This window comes from Anolis sagrei, chromosome 6 (assembly GCF_037176765.1).
Source record: "Anolis sagrei isolate rAnoSag1 chromosome 6, rAnoSag1.mat, whole genome shotgun sequence".
Classification (NCBI taxonomy): domain Eukaryota; kingdom Metazoa; phylum Chordata; class Lepidosauria; order Squamata; family Dactyloidae; genus Anolis; species Anolis sagrei.
Genome location: NC_090026.1, coordinates 62,160,485 through 62,186,318, shown reverse-complemented (window position 1 = coordinate 62,186,318; position 25,834 = coordinate 62,160,485). Strand labels below are relative to the sequence as shown.

The 25,834-nt window shown below is 42.2% G+C and overlaps 2 protein-coding genes across 3 annotated transcripts in view; both read right to left on the bottom strand.

Moving 5' to 3' along the window:
• The window catches only part of LOC132778501 (aromatic-L-amino-acid decarboxylase-like), a 167,920-nt gene that overhangs the window by 73,436 nt on the left and 68,650 nt on the right, over positions 1-25,834 (bottom strand). The window lies entirely within an intron of this gene.
• DDC (dopa decarboxylase) overlaps positions 5,097-25,834 on the bottom strand; it is an 89,390-nt gene continuing 68,652 nt past the window's right edge. For both annotated transcript variants that reach the window (XM_060781516.2, XM_060781517.2), the window contains exons 10-14: positions 24,775-24,851; positions 22,303-22,322; positions 19,573-19,671; positions 16,496-16,597; positions 5,097-7,473 (exon numbers count right to left, since the gene is read on the bottom strand). In XM_060781516.2, coding sequence (XP_060637499.2) covers positions 7,273-7,473; positions 16,496-16,597; positions 19,573-19,671; positions 22,303-22,322; positions 24,775-24,851 — 499 coding nt within the window. In that variant the 3' untranslated portion in view covers positions 5,097-7,272. The remainder of the gene's footprint in view (positions 7,474-16,495; positions 16,598-19,572; positions 19,672-22,302; positions 22,323-24,774; positions 24,852-25,834) is intronic.

Sequence of the window (25,834 nt, the reverse complement as noted above, 5' to 3'; positions counted from 1 at the left end):
TGCATGCTATTATTTTGAAAGTAAAATATTATTCCCTTATGTAAAACCTTCTTGGGCTCCATCTAATACTACCATATAAGCCAGTTTCTGAATGCAGATGATCTGCTTTGAACTGGATAACATGAATAGACAGTGCATATAATCCAGTTTAAAGCAGATCATCTGCATTCAGAAACTAGAATGTATGACAGTGTAGATGGAGCCTTATTTTCACTAATCTAACAGCTAAAGATTGTTTAACTGAACCAAGTCCAATATTTTTTAAAATAAATCATGGGTAAGAAACATCAGAAAACGGTATTTGACACACAACCCTCCCATTATGTAGTGGCACAATGTACCTGGATTTTCTACAAGGTTTAAAAAAAATCTGCTTCAGCCTAGCAACTAGCTATTCATAGAATCATAGAATCATAGAATCATAGAATATCAAATAGTTGGAAGAGACCTCATGGGTCATCCAGTCCAACCCCCTGCCAAGAAGCAGGAATATTGCATTCAAATCACTCCTGACAGATGGCCATCCAGCCTCTGTTTAAAAGCTTCCAAAGAAGGAGCCTCCACCACACTCTGGGGCAGAGAGTTCCACTGCTGAACGGCTCTCACAGTCAGGAAGTTCTTCCTCATGTTCAGATGGAATCTCCTCTCTTGTAGTTTGAAGCCATTGTTCCACGTCCTAGTCTCCAAGGAAGCAGAAAACAAGCTTGCTCCCTCCTCCCTGTGGCTTCCTCTCACATATTTATACATGGCTATCATATCTCCTCTCAGCCTTCTCTTCTTCAGGCTAAACATGCCCAGTTCCTTAAGCCGCTCCTCATAGGGCTTGTTCTCCAGACCCTTGATCATTTTAGTCGCCCTCCTCTGGACACATTCCAGCTTGTCAATATCTCTCTTCAATTGTGGTGCCCAGAATTGGACACAATATTCCAGATGTGGTCTAACCAAAGCAGAATAGAGGGGTAGCATTACTTCCCTAGATCTAGACACTATGCTCCTATTGATGCAGGCCAAAATCCCATTGGCTTTTTTTGCCGCCACATCACATTGTTGGCTCATGTTTAACTTGTTGTCCACGAGGACTCCAAGATCTTTTTCACACGTACTACTCTCGAGCCAAGCATTGTCCCCCATTCTGTATCTTTGCATTTCATTTTTTCTGCCAAACTGGAGTATCTTGCATTTGTCACTGTTGAACTTCATTTTGTTAGTTTTGGCCCATCTCTCTAATCTGTCAAGATCGTTTTGAATTCTGCTCCTGTCCTCTGGACTATTGGCTATCCCTCCCCATTTGGTGTCGTCTGCAAACTTGATGATCCTGACTTCTAGCCCTTCATCTAAGTCATTAATAAAGATGTTGAACAGGACCAGGCCCAAGACGGAACCCTGCGGCACTCCGCTCGTCACTTCTTTCCAGGATGAAGAGGAAGCATTGGTGAGCACTCTCTGTGTTCGTCCACTTAACCAATTACAGATCCACCTCACCATAGTTCAATAAAAATAGCAAAATTCTTAACAGAAGACTGGAGGCAAGAATGGGACGGAAAACAGCAGTTTTGCTATACCAGTTTTAATGCCCAAGATGATACACTTTAGCAACAGCACAATTAACATGTATCTCAAAATATATTAATGGATTCATATATTGATAAACTCTCATTATTACATAAATATTAGCCTCATAGAAACATAGAAATTATTATCTTTCTTATATATTACCCGTGCTATACCTTCCGCAACTTCCTTTTAACACCACTCAATAAGACCTGGAGATTGATGCCCAACTGGGAAAAAATCTCCATGTGGGAATGTAATCAAAGAATCATTAAGTTGGATGGGATTGCAAGGCCCATCTAGTCTAACCCTTTGCCATTTAGTAATACTCAGGCTGGATCTACACTGCCCTATATCCCAGGATCTGATCCCAGATTATCTTCTTTGAACTGGATTATATGAGTCTCCACCAGAGGCGGCCCTAGGTAATTTTCAACGGTAAGCAAACAGTATTTTGGCGCCTCCCACCCCCAACCAATCATCGATATATATTTTCTGTTCATCATGGGAGTTCTGTGTGCCATATTTGGTTCAATTCCATCATTGGTGGAGTTCAGAATGCTCTTTGATTTTAGGTGAACTATACATCCCAGTAACTACAACTTGCATATGTCAAGGTCTATTTCACCCCAAGAGCACCTCAAGAGCGCCCCTGGGCAAAATCAACTATTCTGCGAATGCTTACTTTGCATAATGGGTTGAGCCACCCCTGGTCTCCACTGCCATATAATTTGGGGGAAAGAGATAATCTGGGATCAGATCCTGGGATATAGAGCAGTGTAGAAGGGGCCTCAAATAATCCAGTTCAAAGCAGATAATCTGGGATATCTGTTTTGATAATTTGGATTGTATGGCAGTGTAGATCCAGCCACAGCTTAAGCACTCCCAAATGATGGCCATCCAAGCTCTGTTTAAAGACCTCCAAAGAAGGAAAGTCTACCTGAAGTAGTCTGTTCCACAATGCAGTTTAACTGCAATTGAGTCAAAGTATGTGAGTCTACACTGACCATATAATGCAGTTTCAAGTCTATCTGACATAGTCTGATCCGCAATAGGAAGAGCTCTTATCATCTGGTTGTTACTCCAAATATTTAGGTGGAATTCTATGATTTTCCTGTTATTTGAACCCATGGGTTTGTTCCCTATGACTTCATGAAAACCTTTGACACATTTAAGATATCTTTCATATTTACTCAGCTGATTTCCAGTTTTTCAGTCTTACAGTTCATTGAAATTCTGCTAAAGGCATTTTATGAGACAATGCAGTTACCATCAACAAATACTTCCAGCCATTTTGTGATTTTGTGATGAAAAGCCACAAAGGATCTGCTCACTGATTAACCAGTCATACAATAGTAAGTCTATGAATGTACTATTATACTTGAAAAACTCTGCCAGGCAACAATTTAATTTCAAAACAGACACATTTTACAATGAATGGTTTTGGTTTTTAGCATGAGTACATTAGTGCGGCAGTTTAACTATCTGCCAAACTGCATTACACGGAACAAACTTTGGCCATATCATGTCACATTCAACAAGGCTGCCATCCCTTTTTTTTCCTTTCAAAGGCAACTACAATTCAGAAACTTCACAATCATTGTTTCCCACCTCCCCCATTTCTCCAGTTTGGATATGCAGTGACAGGAACAATTACGGCTACTGGATTTGTCTGCCAGTGGAGCTATAAAGGCCTGTAAAATATGACATTTGGCCCAAACTGCACATCATATTAAATGTGTGATTTACAGCAACCCGAAGATTTGTTACTAAACATTAAAACCAAGCACGATGTATCAGAAGCCTGATTTGCACTGTAGCAACACCACACAAAAAAGGGGGATCTTACCTTTCCCTTTTTTCACTTTGATTTGGGGTGTGGGGGATTCTACCTGAGCTGCCTCCCACTGGTTCCACTTTCTATCTGTGTGCATTTTTTCAGGCTTGAAGTAAAGAAGGAAAATGTTAAAATACTCTCTCCTTGTGCATCTTCCTTAGTCTAATTCAAGAAAATCTCTGGCACTACTGCAGGTAACACATTACAACTCACAGGTAGTTAAGTTTCACAGGTGGGAACAAGGGATGACACTTTACAACAGCACTCAATACTTTTGCTAGATCACAGAAAGATTATTATATAAAGAGAAGGCACACAGACTTAAGATATTCAAATTGCCGGAGACTTTTAGAGGTGTCGCCAGGAAAAGCAATTCTTTAACTTTGTCTTTCAGTCTCATCTCATGAGGCAAATTACACAGCCAAGGATGTTTTTTGAGCACTTCCTCCTCACCATATGCCATGTCACAACTTACAGCAACTTCTGGTGGGGTCTGTGAAGAAAGTGTCCCTAAATCGGCACAGGAGGCTTACTGTGTTCCTTAGAAAACTACGGGCTCAAATCACGGTAGCAGTACTATATATACGACTGGGAGTGTAAGACGACCCCCAACTTTTCCAGTTAAAATGTAGAGTTTGGGATATACTCACTGTATAAGACTACTCCTCTTCCAAAAACACCAAATAAGCATTTTAAAAGCATTAGATTTGATATCAATATGGTAATGTTCCTATTACGGTACCTCCTTCTCTGCCTCTCAGATCTCGCACATGCGCACCTGCACCACTTCACTGCAGTCTTCAGGAGCGAGATCTGAGAGGCAGAGGAGGAGGAATGGTAATAGGATACAAGGACAGGCCAGACAAGTAAAAGAGTTGTGTTTTCTGGGCCAAGAGCCACTCTAGCTCTTTTTTCCATAACCTGGGCGCCCTGAACACCTGCAGCTTGCTCCGCCCTTCACTTACACCTTCCCAGTGAAGCGCCCCTTCACCTCACCATTGGGACCGCATTAAGTCCACAAATCCTGATGTATGGATTTTCTTCTACCATACCTGTACAGCATCGCCCTTAATACTTTCATACAGTCGCTGCATACGGCAGGGACATAGCCACTGCCATTTTTGAGCTCCCCCTAAAATATGCAACAACCACAGAATCTCCAGTCTGGATTGGAAGTTTCAGTACCTGCTCTATAAGACGACTCCCGGCATATAAGACGACCCCCATGCACAAGGCTACTCCAGCATATAAGACGACTCCCGTATATAAGACTATTCCCGCATATAAGACGACCCCTGACTTTTGGGAAGATTTTCTTGGGTTAAAAAGTAGTCTTATACGCTAGAATATACAGTACTTCCCCATGTGGGAAGGCGAGGTGGTACACAGAGATTGTTCCACTGCCCTGCTGATTCTCCTTGGGTGGTGGCAAAATGCCTTGCAGGACCTCATCCATGTGATGAAGTCCTAAATAATAATTAGCTATTTCACTTACACAGGAGCTTCATGAATACATTTGTATTCATGGTGTTCACCAGGATAGGTAGGCTATCAACAACTCCAAATTTTCCAGATGGTTTATTTAGATTGTACAAACTTGACCACAAAAGGTCTCTCTATCTGAATAGACTTACAGTTCCAAAACTTAGGCACAAGGAGGCCCTGTCCTCAATCTCGTCAACCTCACAAGTGCGATTGGCGGGAACGAGAGACAGGGCTTTCTTGGTGGTGCCCCCCGTCTATGGAATGCACTCCCCAGTGAAATCAGGGTGACTCTCTCTCTCCTGTCCTTTAGAAAACAGCTTAAATCTTGGCTTTGTGACCAAGCATTCGGGCAGCTGACCGAGCAGCAACTGCAATGATTTATGAGAACTGTCAATGAATAGACCTTGGACTTGAACTCTGGATTACGATTTGGATTTGGGGACTAAGGCTTGGTTGTGTTTTAATACTTAATGGTCAATATTTTAATGTATTTTTATAATCATGTTGGTTTATTTAATATTACTTTTTTGTACTGCGATCATTTGTTTGTTGGCATCTAATGATTGCCAGTTGTAAGCCACCCTAGGTTCCCCTTTGGGGGTTGAGAAGGACAGGATATACTTGTTCTAAATAAATAAACAAACAAACTGTTGATCCTTCCACAATTTTTTTCCCTTATGGAACAGTCCTCAATCTTTGGCCGCATCTACACTGTAGAATTAATGCAGTTTCACACCTCTTTAACTGCCATGACTCAATGCTATGGAATTATTCTTACAAGATACTTATTCTCCACCAAAAAGTGCTATTGCCTTCACCAAATTGCAAATCTCAGGATTCCTTGGCATTTAGCCATAGCAGTTAAAGTGGTATCAAACTGCATTAATTCTACAGTATAGATGCACCCTAACAATACCTTTTACTCCCACTAAAATGTTCCTCCATCATTAGAATTACTTTTTCATTTGTTTGCATAATAACAGTTGATCTGAAGGAATAGAACTACATACTGCGACCAAGAAAAAAATTAGATTCTAGAATTTTTTTGTCATAAGCTTAGATATATAGTTTCAGAGGAAATTCAGTATTTGGATAGGGCTAAGATAAAAGCATTCAGTGAGGATTTTGTATGAAAAGAAATGGAGGGGCTAAGGAGAAATGAGATAAGAAAAAACATTTTCAGTAGTAGACTCATAGAATGTAATTCAGTGCAGTTCAATCTACATTATATGAGTCCACACTGATCATCTAATGCAGTTCAAACTACATTATATGGAAGTGTAGACGGGGCCTAGATAAACTCAAGGAGGGAGATTTATCAAAACATATTAGTTATCATTGTTAAATGGTATAGCCCAGTTTGGACCATGATACCTTGACATACAAAGTGCTAGAAACAATCATATTTATGGCTTACTAGCCGTCCCCTACCACGCGTTGCTGTGGACCACTCTAGTGGTCATGGGGGTTCTGCATGGGAGGTTTGGCTCAGTTCTATCATTGGTGGGGTTCAGAATGCTCTTTGATTGTAGGTGAACTACAAATCCCAGCAACTACAACTCCCAAATATCAAGATTCTATTTTCCCCAAACTCCACCAGTGTTCAGCTTTGGGCATATTGAGTATTTGTGTAGAGTTTGGTCCAGATCCATCATTGTTTGAGTCCACAGTGCTCTCTGGATGTAGGTGAACTACAACTCCAAAACCAAAGGACACTGCCCACCAAACCCTTCCAGTATTTTCTGTTGGTCATGGGAGTTCTGTGTGCCAAGTTTGGTTCAATTCCATCATTGGTGGGGTTCAGAATGCTCTTTGATTGTTGGTGAACTACAAATCCCAGCAACTACAACTCCCAAATGACAAAATCAATTTTTTGAGTGAAGGACATACATTGGATTGTTAGATGCCTTGTGAACAAATTTGGTGTCAATTCATTTAGTGGTTTTTGAGTTCTGTGAATATCACAAACAAACATTACATTTTTATTTATATAGCTTCAGGACCTACCTGAAACATTTAGGTGACTACTGTTAGGGCCCTTCCACACAGCTGAATAAAATCTCACATTTTCTGCTTTGAACTGGAATATATGGCAGTGTGGACTCAGAAAACCCAGTTCAAAGCACATATTGTGACATTTTCTACCTTGATATTCTGGATTATATGGCTGTTTGGAAGGGCTCTTAGAAAGCAGATGACAGAGTTATCGAGCCCTGATTCAGCAAAGTAGTTATTGGGTTCCAATCTATATAATTCTTGATCTTGATTACAGTATACCATTGATATTGGTCGTTTTGTAAGTGTTAGGATATAGAAGAACATATAATATTACCACAATTTGTCTGTTATCATTCTTTAAATCTTCAACTGAATCAAATCATTTTCTTCATCCACTACTCCTACTCTTTCTGTCCTTTCAAAAGTTCATTTGCTAAATCCACAATGTGTTTCCAGGCAAACTGGACATGGGCAGACTCCACTGTGCGGGCACAAATCGCAAAGCGTAGCACAAATTTCTCTCTCAGGTGACATGGGACAAGATGAATCCGTCGTGCGTTGTTTATGCTTTTAAGAAGTGCTTCGTTAAGTCTGTTAGAACCCTAGAATGACAAAACATACAGTAATGACCACTAACATCCTCCATGTAGTTCTTGCAATTATAGTAAAGACAGCACCACTTTATTTGTACCCCGCTACCATCTCCCCAAGGGACTCGGTGTGGCTTACATGAGGCCGAGGACGAATATAACAATACAAGCAAAACAACAACAATACAAGCAATTAAAATAAAAACATAGACAATAAAATATACAACATTATCGATAAGACAACACGCAATTAAAAACAGTGGGAAGGCCAAATGTAAAGTTAAAATGGAAATAATGCTGGGACATGGACGAAAGGTGATAGTGGCATTTGTGGAAGGGCATACGAAGAGATCTAAAAAATGTAAAGTGCTTTGGAGGACAAAGTGCTATGGGATTATTATTCCGGGAAGGCACACTGGAACAACCACGTCTTCAAGCTCCTCCTAAAGACTGCCAAGGTTGGGGCCTGTCTGATGTCTTTAGCGAGTGAGTTCCAGAGTCGAGGGGCCACCACCGAAAAGGCCCCCTCTCTCGTCCCCACCAACCGCGCCTGCGATGCTGGTGGGATCGAGAGCAGGGTCTCCCCGGATGACCGAAGGGATTGTGTGGGTTCGTATACAGAGATGCGGTCATGCAGGTAGGTGAGTCCCAAACCATTCAGGACTGCACCTTGAATTGGGTCCGGTAAATGAATGGCAGCCAGTGGAGCTCCTTGAACAGGAGGGTTGACCGCTCCCTGTAAGGCACCCCAGTTAACAACCTGGCCGCCGCCCATTGGATCATCTGAAATTTCCGGGCCGTTTTCAAGGGCAGCCCCACGTAGAGTGCATTGCAGTAATCCAGTCTAGAGGTGACTAAGGCATGGACCACTTTGGCCAGATCCGCCTTCCTGAGGTACGGTTGCAGTTGGCGCACGAGTCTTAATTGTGCAAAGGCCCTCCCGGCCACCACCCATGCCTGAGCCTCAAGCGTAAGTGAAGAATCCCGGAGGACCCCCTGAAGAGGTGAACCACTGCCCGGGGGGGGCTCACTTCCATTTTCAACCCGGCCCCTATGGAGAGGTAAATATTTTCTTTGTCCTAATATATCCAATAGAACCCCCTCCCTCCAAATCATCATCATGTTTTTGTTTTCTTTGCTCCCTCTCACGTTCTGCTGTTCTCAGAGAGAGAGCAAAAAAAGCAAAAAATGAATAGAAATGTAACAAAATAAATAGAAGTGTAATAAAAATTTACATTCAAAAATTAAATGGAGGATGTTTACATGCAATTCAGGTCTACTGAGGGCCCTCCTACACAAGCCTAAAGCCCGTGATTGCTTCCAGATTAGCCTGAGACGTCCACATGATGCCTCAGGCTAATCTGTTTTAACCCAGAGTAGACCTGGATTTTCAGGTTGGCTTTGGGTTAAAAAAAAAACACACACACACACACCTGCAAAGATCTAGACCTTTCAATAAGGTCCAGATTTTTGCAGTTGTGGGGCCTGTGGAGATTGACTCTCAGGATCGCCTCCTGGAAGTCGTTCCCCACTGTTATCCCATTTCTTTGTGCTCCAGCAGCCCAAGGGATCGGGATGGCACTGCCACCCTCATCTCCTAGGTTTCTGTGATGATTCCTTGATATTTATGCACAATGCAGCATGATCTAATGGTTTGAACAAATCTTGCAAAGAAAACTCTGTGATAGATTTCCCTTAAAGTCAACTATAATGAATCCCTTACCTTGGCAGGCTAGCTTCGGCCTAGGAGAGTGGGCCTGGTGAAGCCACAGCATCCATTTTAGAGAAGGGAGATAGGGAAATGCCATCTTAGGTTAGGTTTGCTTAAGGGGGCGTGTTCTAGTCTTGGAGGGAAAGTTAGACCACTAGGATTGGTTAGAAAGATGGGGGCAGAGCCTAAGTGATCTGAAGGAAAAAAAGTGACTTTTAAACTGAGACTTGAGTTCTCAGATTGCCAGTTTAGAGTTGAGAGTTGGAGCTTGGAAAGGGTGTTAGCGAGAGCAGTTTGGGGTTTTGAAGGAGAACTTTGGGTCAGTATTTTGTTTAGTATTCAGGATAGCTATAGAGAAATATAGCTAGAATACTGTGGGGAGCAGCACCCCGTTAGTGGTCTGTTCTTTTCCTTAAGGAAGGCTAGTTCAGGTTTTGGCTAGTTTCCTAAGGGGGATATATGTGGGAGTTACTTTCAGAGGTTCATTTACTGAAGTAATTTTCTGTGTGGAAACTTTAAGACTTCTAACCCAGAAGTTTTTAAGATCTCTTCTCAAACGTAACCATCAAGTATTTGTACCTGAAATATCCAAGACTGTTCAATAAAAGTTCTTGTTATTTTTACCAACTTATACCAGCCTCAGTGTGAATACCTTTGTGTTAAAGGGTTATTCAAGCCAGCTTTTTACCAGCCTCTAAGAAAACTAGAGTAACACAGAGTGTGTTACTGAACAACCTCTCAGTAGTACCTCAGCCTGTTCTTTAGTAATATGGTGGCAGCAGAAACCTTTTAAGTCTCACACTTTCAATGTTTCCCATTTCCTAGCTTCTAAATATTCTGTTGATTCCACAACTATTCTCCCTCTATATTTTTGATGAGCTAATCTGGAGTGGTGTCATCATTATAATTTGGTATTTATTTATTTATTTATTATTTATTTCTTGCATTTATTGACCGCCCCTCTCAGCCCGAGGGCGACTCGGGGCGGTGAACAACAACAGAGAAGACAGTGTACAGTGCGTCAAGACGATACAAGACCAGACAAATACAACATAACATATACTTATACTAAAAATCCGCTTCGTCAAGTCCTGGGGTCATAGCCAAATTCGTAGTCCTAGTTCAATCCGATGTCATTCAAATACAACTCAATTGAAGGCCTGCTCGAAGAGCCATGTTTTCAGGCCCCTACGGAAGGCCATCAAGGAGGGCGCCTGTCTAACTTCAGCAGGGAGGGTGTTCCACAGCCGGGGGGCCACCACCGAGAAGGCCCGCTCCCTCGTCCCCGCCAGACGTGCCTGTGAGGCAGGCGGGACCGAGAGAAGGGCCTCCCCGGAAGATCTCAAGGCCCTCGTGGGCTCGTAGGCCGAGATGCGGTCTGCAAGGTATTTTGGGCCGGAACCGTTTAGGGCTTTGTAGGATAACACCAGCACCTTAAATTGGGCCCGGTAGCAGATCGGCAGCCAGTGGAGCTGGGACAGCAGGGGCGTAGTATGCTCTCTGCGTCCAGCTCCCGTTAACAACATGGCTGCCGCGCTCTGGACTAGCTGAAGCTTCCGGACCGTCTTCAAGGGCAGCCCCACGTAGAGAGCGTTGCAGTAGTCGAGGCGGGATGTGACCAAAGCGTGTACCACCGTGGCCAAGTCAGACTTCCCAAGATACGGGCGCAGCTGGCGCACGAGCCTAAGCTGTGCAAATGCTCCCCTGGTCACCGCTGAAACCTGAGGCTCCAGGCTCAGCGATGAGTCCAGGGTCACACCCAAGCTGCGAACCTGCGCCTTCAAGGGGAGTGCGACCCCATCCAGCACAGGCTGTAACCCTATACCCTGTTCGGCCTTGCGACTGACCAGGAGTACCTCTGTCTTGTCTGGATTTAATTTCAGTTTGTTCGCCCTCATCCAGACCATTACAGCGGCCAGGCACCGGTTCAGGACTTCGACGGCCTCCTTAGTAGCAGGTGGGAAGGAGTGACAGAGTTGGACGTCATCTGCGTACAGGTGACACCGCACCCCGAAACTCCGGATGATCTCACCCAGCGGCTTCATGTAGATGTTAAACAACAAGGGGGACAAGATGGAACCCTGAGGAACGCCACAGGTCAACGGCTGCGGCGTTGAACAGGAGTCCCCCAGTAACACCTTCTGAGTACGACCCTCCAGAAATGACCGGAGCCACTGCAGAGCAGTGCCCCCAAGACCCATCTCTGCAAGGCGCCCCAGAAGAATACCGTGGTCGACGGTATCGAAGGCCGCTGAGAGGTCCAGGAGCACCAACAGGGACACACTCCCCCTGTCTAGCTCCCGGCGCAGATCATCCACTAAGGCGACCAAGACCGTCTCGGTACCATGTCCCGGTCTGAAACCAGACTGTGCCGGATCCAGATAATCCGTGTCTCTCAAGAATACCTGGAGTTGTGAGGCCACCACGCTTTCCATGACTTTGCCCAAGAAGGGAAGATTGGAAACAGGCCGAAAGTTGTCCAATTTAGTGGGGTCAAGTGATGGTTTCTTCAACAGCGGCTTTATAACAGCCTGTTTTAGGCTCGCTGGAATCTTGCCTTCCCGAAGGGAGGCATTAACCACCACCGTTACCCACTCAGCCAATCCCCCTCTGGCCTCCTTAAGAAGCCAGGATGGGCAGGGGTCTAGGATGGACGTGGTGGGTCTCATTCCTCCAAGTACCTTGTCCACATCCTCGGGTTTCACAAACTGAAAAGAATCCAACAAAATCTGACAAGCAGGTGCTTGTGTCACATCCACGGAGACTGCATCTAATGTGGCGTCCAGCCCAGACCGGATCAAAGCGACTTTGTCTGCAAAGAACCGAGCAAATGCTTCACAGCGCGCTGCCGAGTTGTCAGGGCTCCCACCAATGGGGGGAGTTAAAAGACCTCTGACAACCCGGAACAGCTCCGCCGGACGGTTCTTTGCAGACGCAATAGTGGCCGCAAAGAAAATTTTCTTTGCGGCTTTTATTGCCGCGGCATATGCCCTCAAAAAGGACACAAACCGTGTTCGGTTTGACTCGCTTGGGTCTGATCGCCACACGCTCTCTAGAACCCTCTTCCTTCGCTTCATCGCTGCCAGCTCCTCGGTGAACCAAGGGGCTGGTTTAGCTCGGTTACTTGAGAGGGGACGTTCCGGAGCGATCATGTCAATAGCCCTGGTCATCTCCCCATTCCAGAGAGCGACCAAGGCCTCGACATCATCGCCTACCGCGGTGGCGGGAAACACCCCAAGAGCCGTCAGGAATCCGTTCGGATCCATTAGCCTCCTGGGGCGGACCATCTTAATGGGTCCTCCACCCTTGCGGAGGTTAGGGGGCGCAGTGAGCCTAAATCTAATCAGGAAGTGGTCGGTCCATGGCAACGGAGAGATAGACAACTGTGTGGCTGCTGTGTGGTCGTTATAATTTTAGTGAAGCAGCATTGGGACTTTTATTATCGAATAGAGTTCCCTACTTTTCCCCACGGATCGTTATAATTTGAAGGAGCAGCGGTGTGATCGTTATAATCTGGTGGTACAGCGGTGCAATTCATTATATCAACTAAGTCAGAAATTGCTTGAAGGCAAACAACATCATCCAATGAACCAGTGGTTTTCAAATCTTTTGCTTACAAGAAAAATGGATCTATCCCATTTTCCTAACAGCTCTTAATACTATGCCAAGGTTCTCCAGAGTGAAATTTCTCTGGCAGCCCTTTGAGGTCTTTTCCCTACCCGACAAGTAAACTCACTATGTGTCATACAATGCATGTATCTAAAATACTACTAGAGTGGGTTGGTAACCATTTTAAATTAGATTTCAGTTAACTTCAGAATTCCTTGGAAAACAGTTAGAAGAAAAGATAAAGTTATAGACAACTCCCACGTCTCAGGATCTGAAATAATCCCACTATGGGAAAACAAATTGTAATTTCTATTTAGGACAACTATTAGAATAACACTGAATTGTATTGTCCCTGTTTGATAAGAGCTTGGACACATTTGCTAGCCATCTTCATGATAAATATTTATTCCTGTAAGATTTACCTTTTCCGATCCAGTAACAGCTGTTTGTCACTGCTCTCTGTGCGGCATGATGAAGCACTTATAGTGAAATGGAGCAGAGCAACATAAGGATTGTCACATTGGATCAAATCACTGGTCCATCTAAGATCTATTTCCTCTCCAAGTTCTCTCAAAGGATTTTCTTTTTGCTAAACTTTCTAAATTAAATGAATTATTTGTTTATACTGTTATATACAACATGCTTACTCTGTTGTGCTGTGGCATTGCTGTTGTGTTTGTTAACTGCCATGGTGTTCATTTTGACTTACAGCAGCCCTATGAGTGGGGGACCTCCAAGTCATTTTATCATCAATAGCCCTACTCAGGTCTTGTAAACTCCAGAGGCTTCCTTAATTGAATCTGTAATGCAATTTTCCTCTTTTCCTACTGTTGTCAACTTACACGTTTGCGATAGTGGTGGGATCAAGAGCAGGACCTCTCTTTTTTAAAAAAAATATTGTGTTTTTGTTAAAGAAAGTTGTGTTTACAGGGAAAGAAGGGGGATATTGTGTAAGTAATAGAAAAGTAGGAAATAGGAAAAATCAGGGAAAAAAGAGAAATAAAAAATAAAAAATAAAAATAAAAATAAATCTGTGCTTTCAAGCTCTTCCCAATCTGGGTGTTATTTTCTTCTTATAGGTTCCTTTCTGTAGACATTTTCTCCTAGAGTCTTATTAGATTATTAATATTCTCTTCTCTTTTTCCATATACTCTCGAAAAAGTTGCCAGTCTGTTTTTCTCAATGGTTTCTCATAATGTGTCTTTAGAAGTTGGCTCAGTTCATCCATGTTCATTATTTCCATAATTTTCATTAACCATTGTTCCTTTGAAAGAGTTTCTTTGTGTTTCCACATTCTTGCATATGTTATTCTTGCTGCCGTCATGAAGTAATTGAAGAGCACTTCTTTGTTATATTCTATTTTTAGGTCTATGAAATTCAGTAAGAAATATTCTGGTTTCATATTGAATTTAATGTTTAAGATTTTCTGTATTTCTTCATGGATTATTTTCCAATATTTCTTGGCTTTATCACACAGCCACCACATATGGTAGAAGGTTCCTTCTTGACATTCACACTTCCAACCGTTATTATTTAAACTCTTATAGTATTTACTTAATTTGGATGGTGTTATGTACCATCGGTACATCATTTTGAACCAGTTTTCTTTTAGGTCATATGAATAAGTTTGTTTGATTCTGTTATTCCAGCTTCTTTCCCACTCCTCTAATTGTATTGATCTTCCAAAGTTAGTGGCCCATTTTATCATACAGTCTTTTATTAAATCCCTCTCTGTCAACCACTCCAATAATTTCTTGTATATTTTCGCTATTGTTTTGTTTTCCGATTTCATTATTTTATCCCAGAAATTTTCTCTTTACGAAAATCCTATTAGCTTATTTTGTTGTAATACTCCTTTAATTGTTTATATTGAAGCCAAGAGAGGTTTCTGAATCTTTGTTTTAATTCTTCATGTTTTTATTTCAAAAGTGTATTTTCCTTTTACTAATATGTCCTTGTAAGTCGGCCATTCTTCTTCAAGGACCTCTCTTGAAGATCTTAAAATTCGTGATGGTTCATGGGATGAGATATGTTGGGACAGGTAGTCTGGGACAGAACCATTTAGGGCAGTGGTTCTCAACCTTCCTAATGCCGCGACCCCTTAATGCAGTGCCTCACGTTGTGGTGACCCCCAACCATAAAATTATTATTATTGCTACTTCCTAATTGTAATTGTGTTACTGTTATGAATCATAATGTAAAAATCTGAAAGTCAGGATGTATTTTCATTCACTGGACCAAATTTGGCACAAATACCCAACAACTGCGCTCCATGCCATCATGCCAGCCACATGACCTTGGAGGTATCTATGGACAACACCGGCTCTTTGGCCTAGAAATTGAGCACCAACTCCCAGAGCTGGACACGACTGGACTTAATGTCAGGGAAAAACGTTTACCTTACCTTACCCAATATGCCCAAATTTGAATACTGGTGGGGTTGGAGGGAAAATTGATAATGTCATTTGGGAGTTGTAGTTGCTGGGATTTATAGTTCACTTACAATTAAAGAGCATTTTGAACTCCACCAATGATGGAATTGGAACAAACTTGGCACACAGAACTCCCACAACCAACCAAAAAATATTGGAAATGTTTGGTGAGATTTGAGATTTGGAGTTGTAGTTCACCTGCATCCAGGGAGCATTGCAGACTCAAACAGTGATGGATCTGGAGCAAACTTGGCATGGATACTCAGTATGCCCCAATGTGAACACTGGTGGAGTTTGGGGAAAATAGACCTTGACATTTGGGAGATGCAGTTGCTGGGATTTATAGTTCACCTGCAACGAAGAGCCCTCGCCTGCTCCGCACCCTGCGGCAGGAGAACAACGCAGACAAGGGGTGCCTGGCGCAAGGCCTTGCGCCAAAGGGCCCTCACCTGCTCCGCACCCCTGCCTGCCGGCAGGAAAGCAATGCAGACAAGGGGCGCCCACGGAGCCACTCGCCCGTCGCTCGCCTCCTTCTGCCATCAGAAGGAGGGGAGGGGCAGGCGGATGGCTTCGCGCACAGGAGTGCCAGTGGCTCAGGGGGTTAGCCGCCATTTTGGAGGGGGCGTGGCCAGCCAATGTGGCTTCGTGACCCCCAGAAAATGGCCGAACAACCCCTCGAGGGGTCGCGACCCCCAGGTTGAGAACCGCTGGTTTATGGCTTTAAAGATGAAAACCAGCACTTTGAATTATGCTCGGAAGCTGATCAGCAGCAGTGGAGTTGGCATAACAAAGGAGTTGAATGTTCCCTGTACGTCGCTCCGGTGAGAAACCTGGCTGCCAACGATTGGACTAGCTGAAGCTTCCGGGTAGTCTTCAAAGGCAGCCCTACGTAGAGTGCATTGCAGTAGTCTATATGGGATGTAACAAGAGCCTGGACCACCGTGTCCAAGTCAGACTTCTCAAGGAATGGGCACAGCTGGTGCAAAAGCTCTCCCAGCCACCACCAAGACCTGGGGTTCCAAGCTCAGCGATGAGTCCAGGATCACTCCCAAACTGTGAACCTGCATCTCCAGGGGGAATGTAACCCCATCTAACACAGGCTGTAACTCTATCCCCTGTTCAGCCTTTCGACTGACCAGGAGTACCTCTATCTTGTCTGGATTTAGTTTCAATCTGTTTGCCCTTTAAAGGTATTTAAGCACTGTTAATGTTGCTCGGAGTAAAAAAAAAAAAAGGTGATTATGTACAACAAAAGATGTGAGCATTTGAAACAACTGTTTACCTTAAGTCGGAAGCACACCAGACCCATTATGACATCAGCACAAATCTCAAATCGGTCATCTTGAAGCACTAGGTCCTTAAATTCATGTGCCAGCCTAATATGCTAAAAATAAACAGTGATGTAATATATTATATCTGTTCTCATGAGAAGATAAGTTCAAATTTTAGACCTATTTAAAAATGCTAGTTAGTCCTAAAACACTAAAAGTTAAATATATGTATCAAGGAAGCAACTTTAACACATTGATAGTTAATGTAGAACTCTAGAACTGGTGGTAGAATCACAGAATTATAGAGTTGAAAGAGGCCACAAGGGGATTCAGTCCAACCCCCTGCCATGCAGGAATACCTAATCCAAGCACTTCTGGCAGACAGCTATCTAGCCTCTTAGTGGCAAATAAATAAATTGGGGAAAAAATCAGTCATTCAAATTTAGAAATGTTCAATGTATTGTCGAAGGCTTTCATGGCCAGAATCACTGGGTTGTTGTAGGTTTTTTCGGGCTATATGGCCATGGTCTAGAGGCATTCTCTCCTGACGCTTCACCTGCATCTATGGCAAGCATCCTCAGAGGTAGTGAGGTCTGCTGGAAGTAGGAAAATGGGTTTATATATCTGTGGAAAGACCAGGGTGGAACAAAGGACTTTTGTCTGCTGGAGCTAGGTGTGAATGTTTCAACTGACCACCTTGATTAGCATATAATGGCCTGACATTGCCTAGAGCAAACTTTTGTTAAGAGGTGATTAGATGTCCTTGTTTGTTTCCTCTCTGTTGTTGTGCTGTTGTAATTTTAGAGTTTTTTAATACTGGTAGCCAGATTTTGTTCATTTCCATGGTTTCCTCCTTTCTGTTGAAATTGTCCACATGCTTGTGGATTTCAATGGCTTTTCTGTGTAGTCTGACATGGTGGTTGTGAGAGCGGTCCAGCATTTCTGTGTTCTCAAATAATATGCTATGTCCAGGTTGGTTCATCAGGTGCTCTGCTATGGCTGACTTCTCTGGTTGAAGTAGTCTGAAGTGCCTTTCATGTTCCTTGATTCGAGTTTGGGCAATGCTGTGTTTGATGTTCCCTATGTAGACTTGTCCACAGCTGCATGGTACACGGTAGACTCCTGCAGAACTGAGAGGATCCCTCTTGACCTTTGCTGAACGAAGCATTTGTTGGATTTTCTTGGTGGGTCTGTAGATAGTTTGTATGTTGTGTTTCCTCATCAGCTTCCCTATGCGGTCAGTGGTTCCCTTGATGTATGGCAGGAACACTTTTCCTCTGGGTGGGTCTTCGTCTTTATTCTCGTGACTTGTTCTTGGTCTTGCAGCTCTACTTCAAACAAGGACATCTAATCAACTCTCAACAAAAGTTTGCTCTAGGCATTGTCAGGCCATTATATGCTAATCAAGGTGGTCAGTTGAAACATTCACACCTAGCTCCAGCAGACAAGAGTCCTTTGTCTCACCCTGGTCATTCCACAGATATATAAACCCTTTTTCCTAGTTCCAACAGACCTCACTACCTCTGAGGATGCTTGCCATAGATGCAGGTGAAACATCAGGAGAGAATGCCTCTAGACCATGGCCATATAGCCCGAAAAAACCTACAACAACCCAACTGATTGATTACCGATACAGTTAGTTCTTTACATAAAAGCCTTCATAAATTGTACAGTGGAAGTTAAAAAAAAGTGGCCAAAAATCCTCCTCCTCCCATGACTACTAATTCCTCAAGATTTCTGTTATTTATTTCTTAAAAACAATATTTGTCATCTCTGTTTGGTTTGGTGGCCTGTAGAAGATCCCTACCAGAATGTTGTTTAGTTCATTTGTTTTTACCCAAATGCTCTCTCTTGAATCTTTGCCTGATAATGCTACTTCCTAACTTTTTTTCTGCCACATCTATCTTTTTTTAACAGGTTACAACTTGCAGTTGTCATACTTCAAAAATAAAGGTAATTGCACCAGATTTCATCTACCTAGAATCATAGAATCAAAGAGTTGGAAGAGACCTCATGGGCCATCCAGTCCAACCCCCTGCCAAGAAGCAGGAATATTGCATTCAAATCAACCCTGACAGATGGCCATCCAGCTTCTGTTTAAAAGCTTCCAAAGACGGAGCCTCCACCACACTCCGGGGCAGAGAGTTCCACTGTTGAACGGCTCTCACAGTCAGGAAGTTCTTCCTCATGTTCAGATGGAATCTCCTGTCTACCTATCTAGTCAACATATGCTTGTATATTTGTATCATAAAGGCTTGATATGAACAAATCACATACCCTTTATTATCCACCTTAAAATAATTGTAGGGTTTCAACTGAAAACAATACTCTGTTTTGAGATGAGGGACCCAAAAACCAAAAATTATGTAGTGCTTAGATGTAACCACAAGAGGGCAGTGTATACATAGAAAAGATAAGCTACTGGCAGAAATAAACAACAGCCTTCGGAACAGGGCTTCTTAAAACTTTTCCCACTAAGGAACTCTTTCAACCACATACTTTTATTGTGATCACTTTCCACCTAAATTTTATACAACCCAGGTATATAGGTATAAAAGTATAAAATATGAATAAAAATCAGATTTACGGATAATAAATCAGCACTTACAAGGCCCTGCCCAACAAGCTAAGCTATTATGCATGCCACTCTCACTAATATACACATATTTGTGCTCATTATTTGTTGAAGAACCTCATTACAAAATTCAGAAAAAAGCAGATTTTTTTTAGAAGTATTATTTTACTGCACAGAAAATGCTTCCTGTGCAGAATTTTTTAATATGTAAAAAGGCCATGCCTAAATGTTATGGAGAGTAAGTTCCTAATTCTAGTATTTTCTCCGGAACAGCGTTTTCTCTGCATAGAAATAATAATTATATACAGAAATAATTATTTCACAGAAAATGCTGTTTTCAACACAAAACAACCACATACAAAATTTTCATAATTAAGTTCCAAAATGTAAAGATTTTCATCTGTCTAGATTTTTTCTCATCAGAATTCCTTAACACTAGAGAAATCTATTTTTCAATCATATCGTAAATACTCTTCCCATTTCTAATTTGTTGTTAAAACAAAATGTTTTTACCTTCCGGATGTATTCTTGCAGACCCTTCACACCATACATTCGAAGTACAAACCACAGTTTCAATGAACGAAATCGTCGTCCCAGAGGGATCTGCCAGTGCTATGAGTTAAACCATTGCATATTATTTTAATACAAAAATAATATAAATCACAATGTGAAGCTCTATGTGGATTTTCAGGCTTCTTGGAAACCACGAACATTAGAATTATTTTCAAATTTATTTATTTATTTACAGTATTTTAGGTATCGCCCCGGGGGAACTCAAAGCTGTTTATACATAAATAATGGCAAGATTCAGTGCCTTACGTTGGGCACCGATATGATGCCAATACAAACAATTACAATAGTAAAACCACAACCACAACCTTGTCCGAACGTATCTCCTTCTACGTCCCACCTCGGAATTTAAGATCTGCTGGGGAGGCCCTGCTCTCGGCCCCACCTTTATCACAAGTGAGACTGGTGGGGACGAGGGACAGGGCCTTCTCAGTGGTAGCCCCTCTCCTGTGGAATGCACTCTCCTGGGAGATTAGGTTGTCAACATCCCTCCTCTCTTTCAGAAGGAAGCTAAATACCTGGATGTGGGACCAGGCCTTCGGGTAAGCTGGCAGATGGACAAAGACAGCCAATGACGACCAGAGTAAGAAAGGACAATGACGATGCTAGATGGATTACGGATTATGAATTGGCGAACATTGACCACAAGATGATTTTATTGCTGCTATTGTACTGTTTTGATTGTTTTAACTAGTTATAACTGTTGATATTATATGGTAAATTTGTGTATTGTATTTTGTGAATTGTTAGGCATTGAATTGTGCCTTTTGTAAGCTGCCCTGAGTCCCCCCTAGGGGGTTGAGAAGGGCAGGGTAGAAGCACTCCAAATAAATAAATAAATAAATAAATAAATAAAAGCACAATTAAACATAAATCATAATTAAAACAATACATCAACAAGCATTAAAACAATAAAACAGTCCCGTCAGTCGAATCACCGTTCCAGTCAATGTCCCTCTAAAATGCTACAAACATCTGCTGTCCAAAGGCCTGGTCCCAGAACCATGATTTTAATTTTTTTTTCTAAAAGCCAGGAGGGAGGGAGTGGATCTTACCTCATTTGGGAGTGTGTTCCAAAGGCAGGGGGCCACAGCCGAGAAAGCCCTGTCTCTCGTCGCCGCCAGACGCATTTGTGCTGTTGACGGGAGCGAGAGCAGGACCTCCCCCAATGATCTTAGATTACAAGGTGGGACGTAGGGGTGGATGCGTTCGGACAAGTAAGCTGGGCCAAAACCGTATAGAGCTTTATAGGTCAAAACCAGCACTTTGAATTGGGTTCAGACATGGACCGGCAGCCAGTGGAACTGGCATAGCAGGGGGGTGGTATGCTCCCTGTATGTCACCCTGGTTAATAATCTGGCTGCCACCCATTAAAAACACTGAAACTGTCAAGAAAGCAATTGTTTTGTTTTTAGGACAAAACAGAAAGTAGCTTTGACACTAACTGAGAAAAAGACATTTGTAGCATAAATTTTCATAGTTTGGTTCTATTTCCTCAGAAGCATGGAGTGAAGTGTGTATTGAGAGACATTTATTTAAACCCATGAAAGAGCAGCTGGATGTGTGTGACCAGAAACAGAAAGGCAAAATCTGTGAGTACAGTGATGTGGTAATAAATTCGGTCCAGGTCATTGGTGGACAATGGTGGGGGGAAAGATACAGCCCAAATAGAAATCCCTAACTAACGCTTCCTAACCTGTCTCTGCTGTCTTGTTCATAATTTTCTCTTAAAACTGTAAAAAAAAAAAACCCCAGTATTTTCATTTTCTTTTCTTCTTTTAAATAGTCAATAAAGGGTTGCCATTCTTCTTCAGATTTGGAAGGATCTGGCGATTGTAAGCTTCATCAGTTTGTCCATCTCTGCCATGTCCAACATTTTTGTAATCCATAGATCTTGACTGTGAAGTTCTTGTTTCCAATAGTAAGCATAATCAACCCTGGCTGTAGTTACTATATATTAAAAGAGCAGCAGGATTTGTTTTGGGTTTGTTTTTTGTTTTGTTTTGGTAGAGCTGAATTTGTAAGAAAGTCTTAAAGTTGTACTTTAATTTTTAAGATGTTTTCAATGGTTTTATGAATTATAATCCAGATTTATTTAACTTTTTGCTTTAGGACATGTCCATCACAAGTGGCAAAAGTTCCCTCTTTTTGATGACATTTTCATCAAACTTTTTTTTTAAAATTTTGGTTCCGTAGTTGTCATTATTCTTTTTACTGTTGTTCAATGATTGCCATTCTAGTGACTGAGATTAAATATCTAAGAAGAGAGGTATTCTACAACTGTTCTGTTTGTTTGTTTTTGCATTCCCCTGTCTGATCTATATTCATTTATTCTTTGATGCAAAGACTGGCTTATTTTACCAGAATAGAGTGCTAAAGAGTATTGTTAACAGAGGACAACATGTATTACATTAGATGATAATCAAGTGAAAGTAACTCTAGTGTTGTGAGTGATGTGATTAAGTTCTGTGATTATGTTTTCTGGGTAAACTTGTGGGTAGACTTGGCATTTAGCTTTGTGGCAAGGTCTGGAAGAGGTGTCTATACTAAATACTCTGCCTATTATCCTTGACCATTATTAAAAAGAAATTTGAGTTGTTCTGATGAAAAATTTAAAAAATACAGATAGTGCAGTATACATAAAATGGGTGTTGGGGGGGGGGGTGTACTTACCCTATAATCTGTTATATGTCCTGTAAATTCAAAAGAGAAACAGAAATTAACTTCAGCACCATATTGAAATTACTCCAAGTAGTCCAATTAAAGCAGTTTGACACCACTTTAATTGAAGTGACCTAATGCTATGTGTGCTGTCACGCGCTGGGCCTGTGAAAAGGTCTGTAGACAGGACGTGCTCTGTATGCCCAACGGGGCGCCGGGGATGCCTCGGATTAGAAGCCCTATAGATTTCCCTAAACAAAGTCTTTAGAAACTTGGAAAGTTTAACGAAGTTCTTTATTATTGCTTAGGTCTTCAATAAATCAAACAAATACTTCAAGACTTTGAATCGACTGGTGGCTTTCTTAATCTTGTCCACAAGGGTCAGGCAACTATCTTCATAAACTGTTTCTTCTCTATCAAGGAAATCCTTGACCTCTACCTGGGCAATCTGCCTTAAGCTCTGCTGGCGTGGGCCCCTACACCCGGTCCAAATTGCGTTATGGCTGCTGCGAGTGGTCCTTACCAAACAGAGTCATTTTGTAGATTTCCAGGAGGAAAGAAGGTCTTCAATACCCAGCGAAGGCTGGCTGTAAAGCTGTGGGACTGGATTCCCCCAGCAAAAGCTATACTTCTCTGTAAAGCTGTGGGACTGGATTCCCCCAGCAAAAACTGTGCTTCTCTGTAGAGCTATGGGACTGAATTCCCCCAGCAAAAGCTGTAAAAGATGAAGCTTTCTACAGGTGGAACTGAACTAGAGGTCCCCCTTTTCCCTCCTAAACCCAGAAAAAGGGACGGAACTAAAGAACCTAATGATGATTGATGGGTCATTGGCCCCATAATTGCAAACCAAGGGAAGCCACCTTATTGCAAAATGCATGGAACTTTGAAATACATGCAAACACGCAAAGGAAGAAAAAGAAGCTGGAGCTCCTGAGCCGTACCACAAAAACTATGGGATGCTGGGATTTGTACTTTGGTGAGGCACCAGCTAAAGCAGTGGTTCTCAACCTGTGGGTCCCCAAATGTTTTGGCCTTCAACTCCCAGAAATCCAAACAGCTGGTAAACTGGCTGGGATTTCTGGGAGTTGTAGGCCAAAACACATGGGGACCCACAGGTTGAGAAGCACTGAGCTAAAGGCTTTGCAAAACTACAACTCCCATGATTCCATAGAATTGAGCTATGGCAATTAAAGTGGTGTCAAATTGCATTTATCATTAGTGTAGTTGCACCCAAAGTCAACCAGGTTAAAATACCCATGAAACACATAGAAAGTTGTAGAAAATATTGCTAAATACCTTTGTCCCAAAGAACTTTCTGAAATGTGATGTTATCTATTACAAAACTCTTGGAGGAGCTAGGAAATGTTGAAGTTCTTAACTCTCATATTCCTCTTGTAATGCTAGGCATTTTCTTAATGTCAGAATTAATGGCTGGGATGGAGGAAAACCGCCAGGGAGATATCTGCATGGAATAACATGCTAGCTTCAGGGACTTAAGCTATCCTTTCTTTTCACTAAAGCGACACTTTATTTCCATTATCTTGAACAATTTGGCCTTGGAAACACAAATTTCTTTAAGTAATGCCTAGGTTGGTCATCAATGTATCAATGTGTAGTAGATACTTGCATTTGTACAATTACATTGTTTGAATCCTCAATGAATAAGCATGAATGGACTTGCATAGAATTATTATAATAAATATCTCATCTGGGTGAAATGAGCAGGTTTCAATAGGAATGGCATCAGAACTCTGATAAGCAGCTGGAAAACATATTTTTCAATCTTGTAGGCAGTGTTGAATTAAGATTGGAGGACTGGATCAAAAGGGTAAGACAATTGGTGATGGGTAGCTAATTACATGTTCCCATAATGGGCAATATGTGTCTAATGATCCACGAGTAACCTCTGGGAACCAAGCTGTAAGGCATAATGCAACAAGCTATTAGTCCTTGTCACCATGATTAAAAGTCTACATTGCCCAGATGAACTTAATTAAGGCTGTGCCTGTGGAATTGACAATATGGTATGAAGCAGCATCTATCCCATAATGGCCCTAAGTCGGGGGAAAGCCTGAATCCTAGGTCAGGATTTAGGTTTTTCCTGACTTAACTCTGGATAAGCCTAGGTTAAGGTTGAACAGCCCTATGCCGCATTTAATCACTGTGCTCCGGATATTTTTCCTTTTTTTTTTTAACCACTCTTTTTGCTATCTAACCTTCAGGGGGTTTTTTGGTGCGTTTTTTTTCTTTTTCTCTCTCTCTTTCTTTTCCTCTTCTTCTTCTCCTTGCCTCTCTTTTTCACCCATCTTTCACCACCCTATATTTGAAATTTTTTCAATAAATATTATTTATATTAAAAAAGTACAAGTGACAGGAAGAAGAGTCTGCTCTATATACAAAAGCTTGCTGGCAAAGTCTGAACAGAGGAGGGCTGATCCTGGAACATTATTTTCAACAAGATAATATAGCCTAAAAACACTTTACCAGATTCTTCATAGCCATGCTTAAGGTAAACGGGATCTATTTGAAAGGCACGTGTTAAGTCCAATCTCTTCTTCACCCTGCACAAATAATGAATAGGAATGATTTGGTGGTGGCTTACCTTAGAATTTGGCTACCTCAGTAGATCAGAATTGACAGGGGTGGTCCACAGAGAGCTCTCCTTGTGTCAAGAGAACCAAATAAAGCCCCTAATGCATACACCGAACAAAAACCCTGCTGGGAAATAGTCTAGAACTGGTTTTCAGGCCACTGGAAGTTCATCTATAGGCAACTAGAGGCATCATAACCTGGACTCTCTGAGCTTGCTTTTGACTGTCCCCATGATGTTCCTTCACTTCCACTAAGTATCATGGAGTAAATCCGGTTTAGCCAGATTTACTCCATGATACTGCAAATAAGTTTTGACCACTGCTTAGGAAAAGTTGCAATACTGGAGGAAACTCTGGAGTAACTGGGCAGCTTCCGAACAATGTGGGCAGCAGGACTGAGTCTGGTTTGGATGGTCCACTGTCCACATTGGGTATTGCTCCAAGGGAAACGAGGACAGTTTGTGCCTGTGCCACCGCTATCACCACTTCCAGATGGCCACAAAGCTGCCTTTGAGCTTATGACCATCATGGGCATCCCATGTAGATATTCACAAGGTACCTGCATGACCAAGAAAAATGTGGGGAGATCACCTCTCTCCTTCTTCCTTGTTTTGCAAGCTCCCTTCTGATTTCAGCATGAGATGCTCACCAAGGTAAGGAGATCATATGGAGCTGTGTGGCTGTCTGGAATAGCAACATGGAGAGTAAGGTGATGGTTTAGCAGGGTCAATGCCGTCTTAGGGGTCCATGTAAACTCTGGCCCACCACCATAGCAGGTTCAGGAGGATGTTTTTGGCCATTTCCAGGACATATCTGCTCCAGACTGGCCCTGAATTTAGCAGTCAATGAAGATTCATTCCTAAAAAGCACCATGGAGTTGAGGAAACACCACAATGCTTAGCTGAATAAACAAATGGGAGTATATGGGCAAGCTTCATTCAAACTGAATGGCA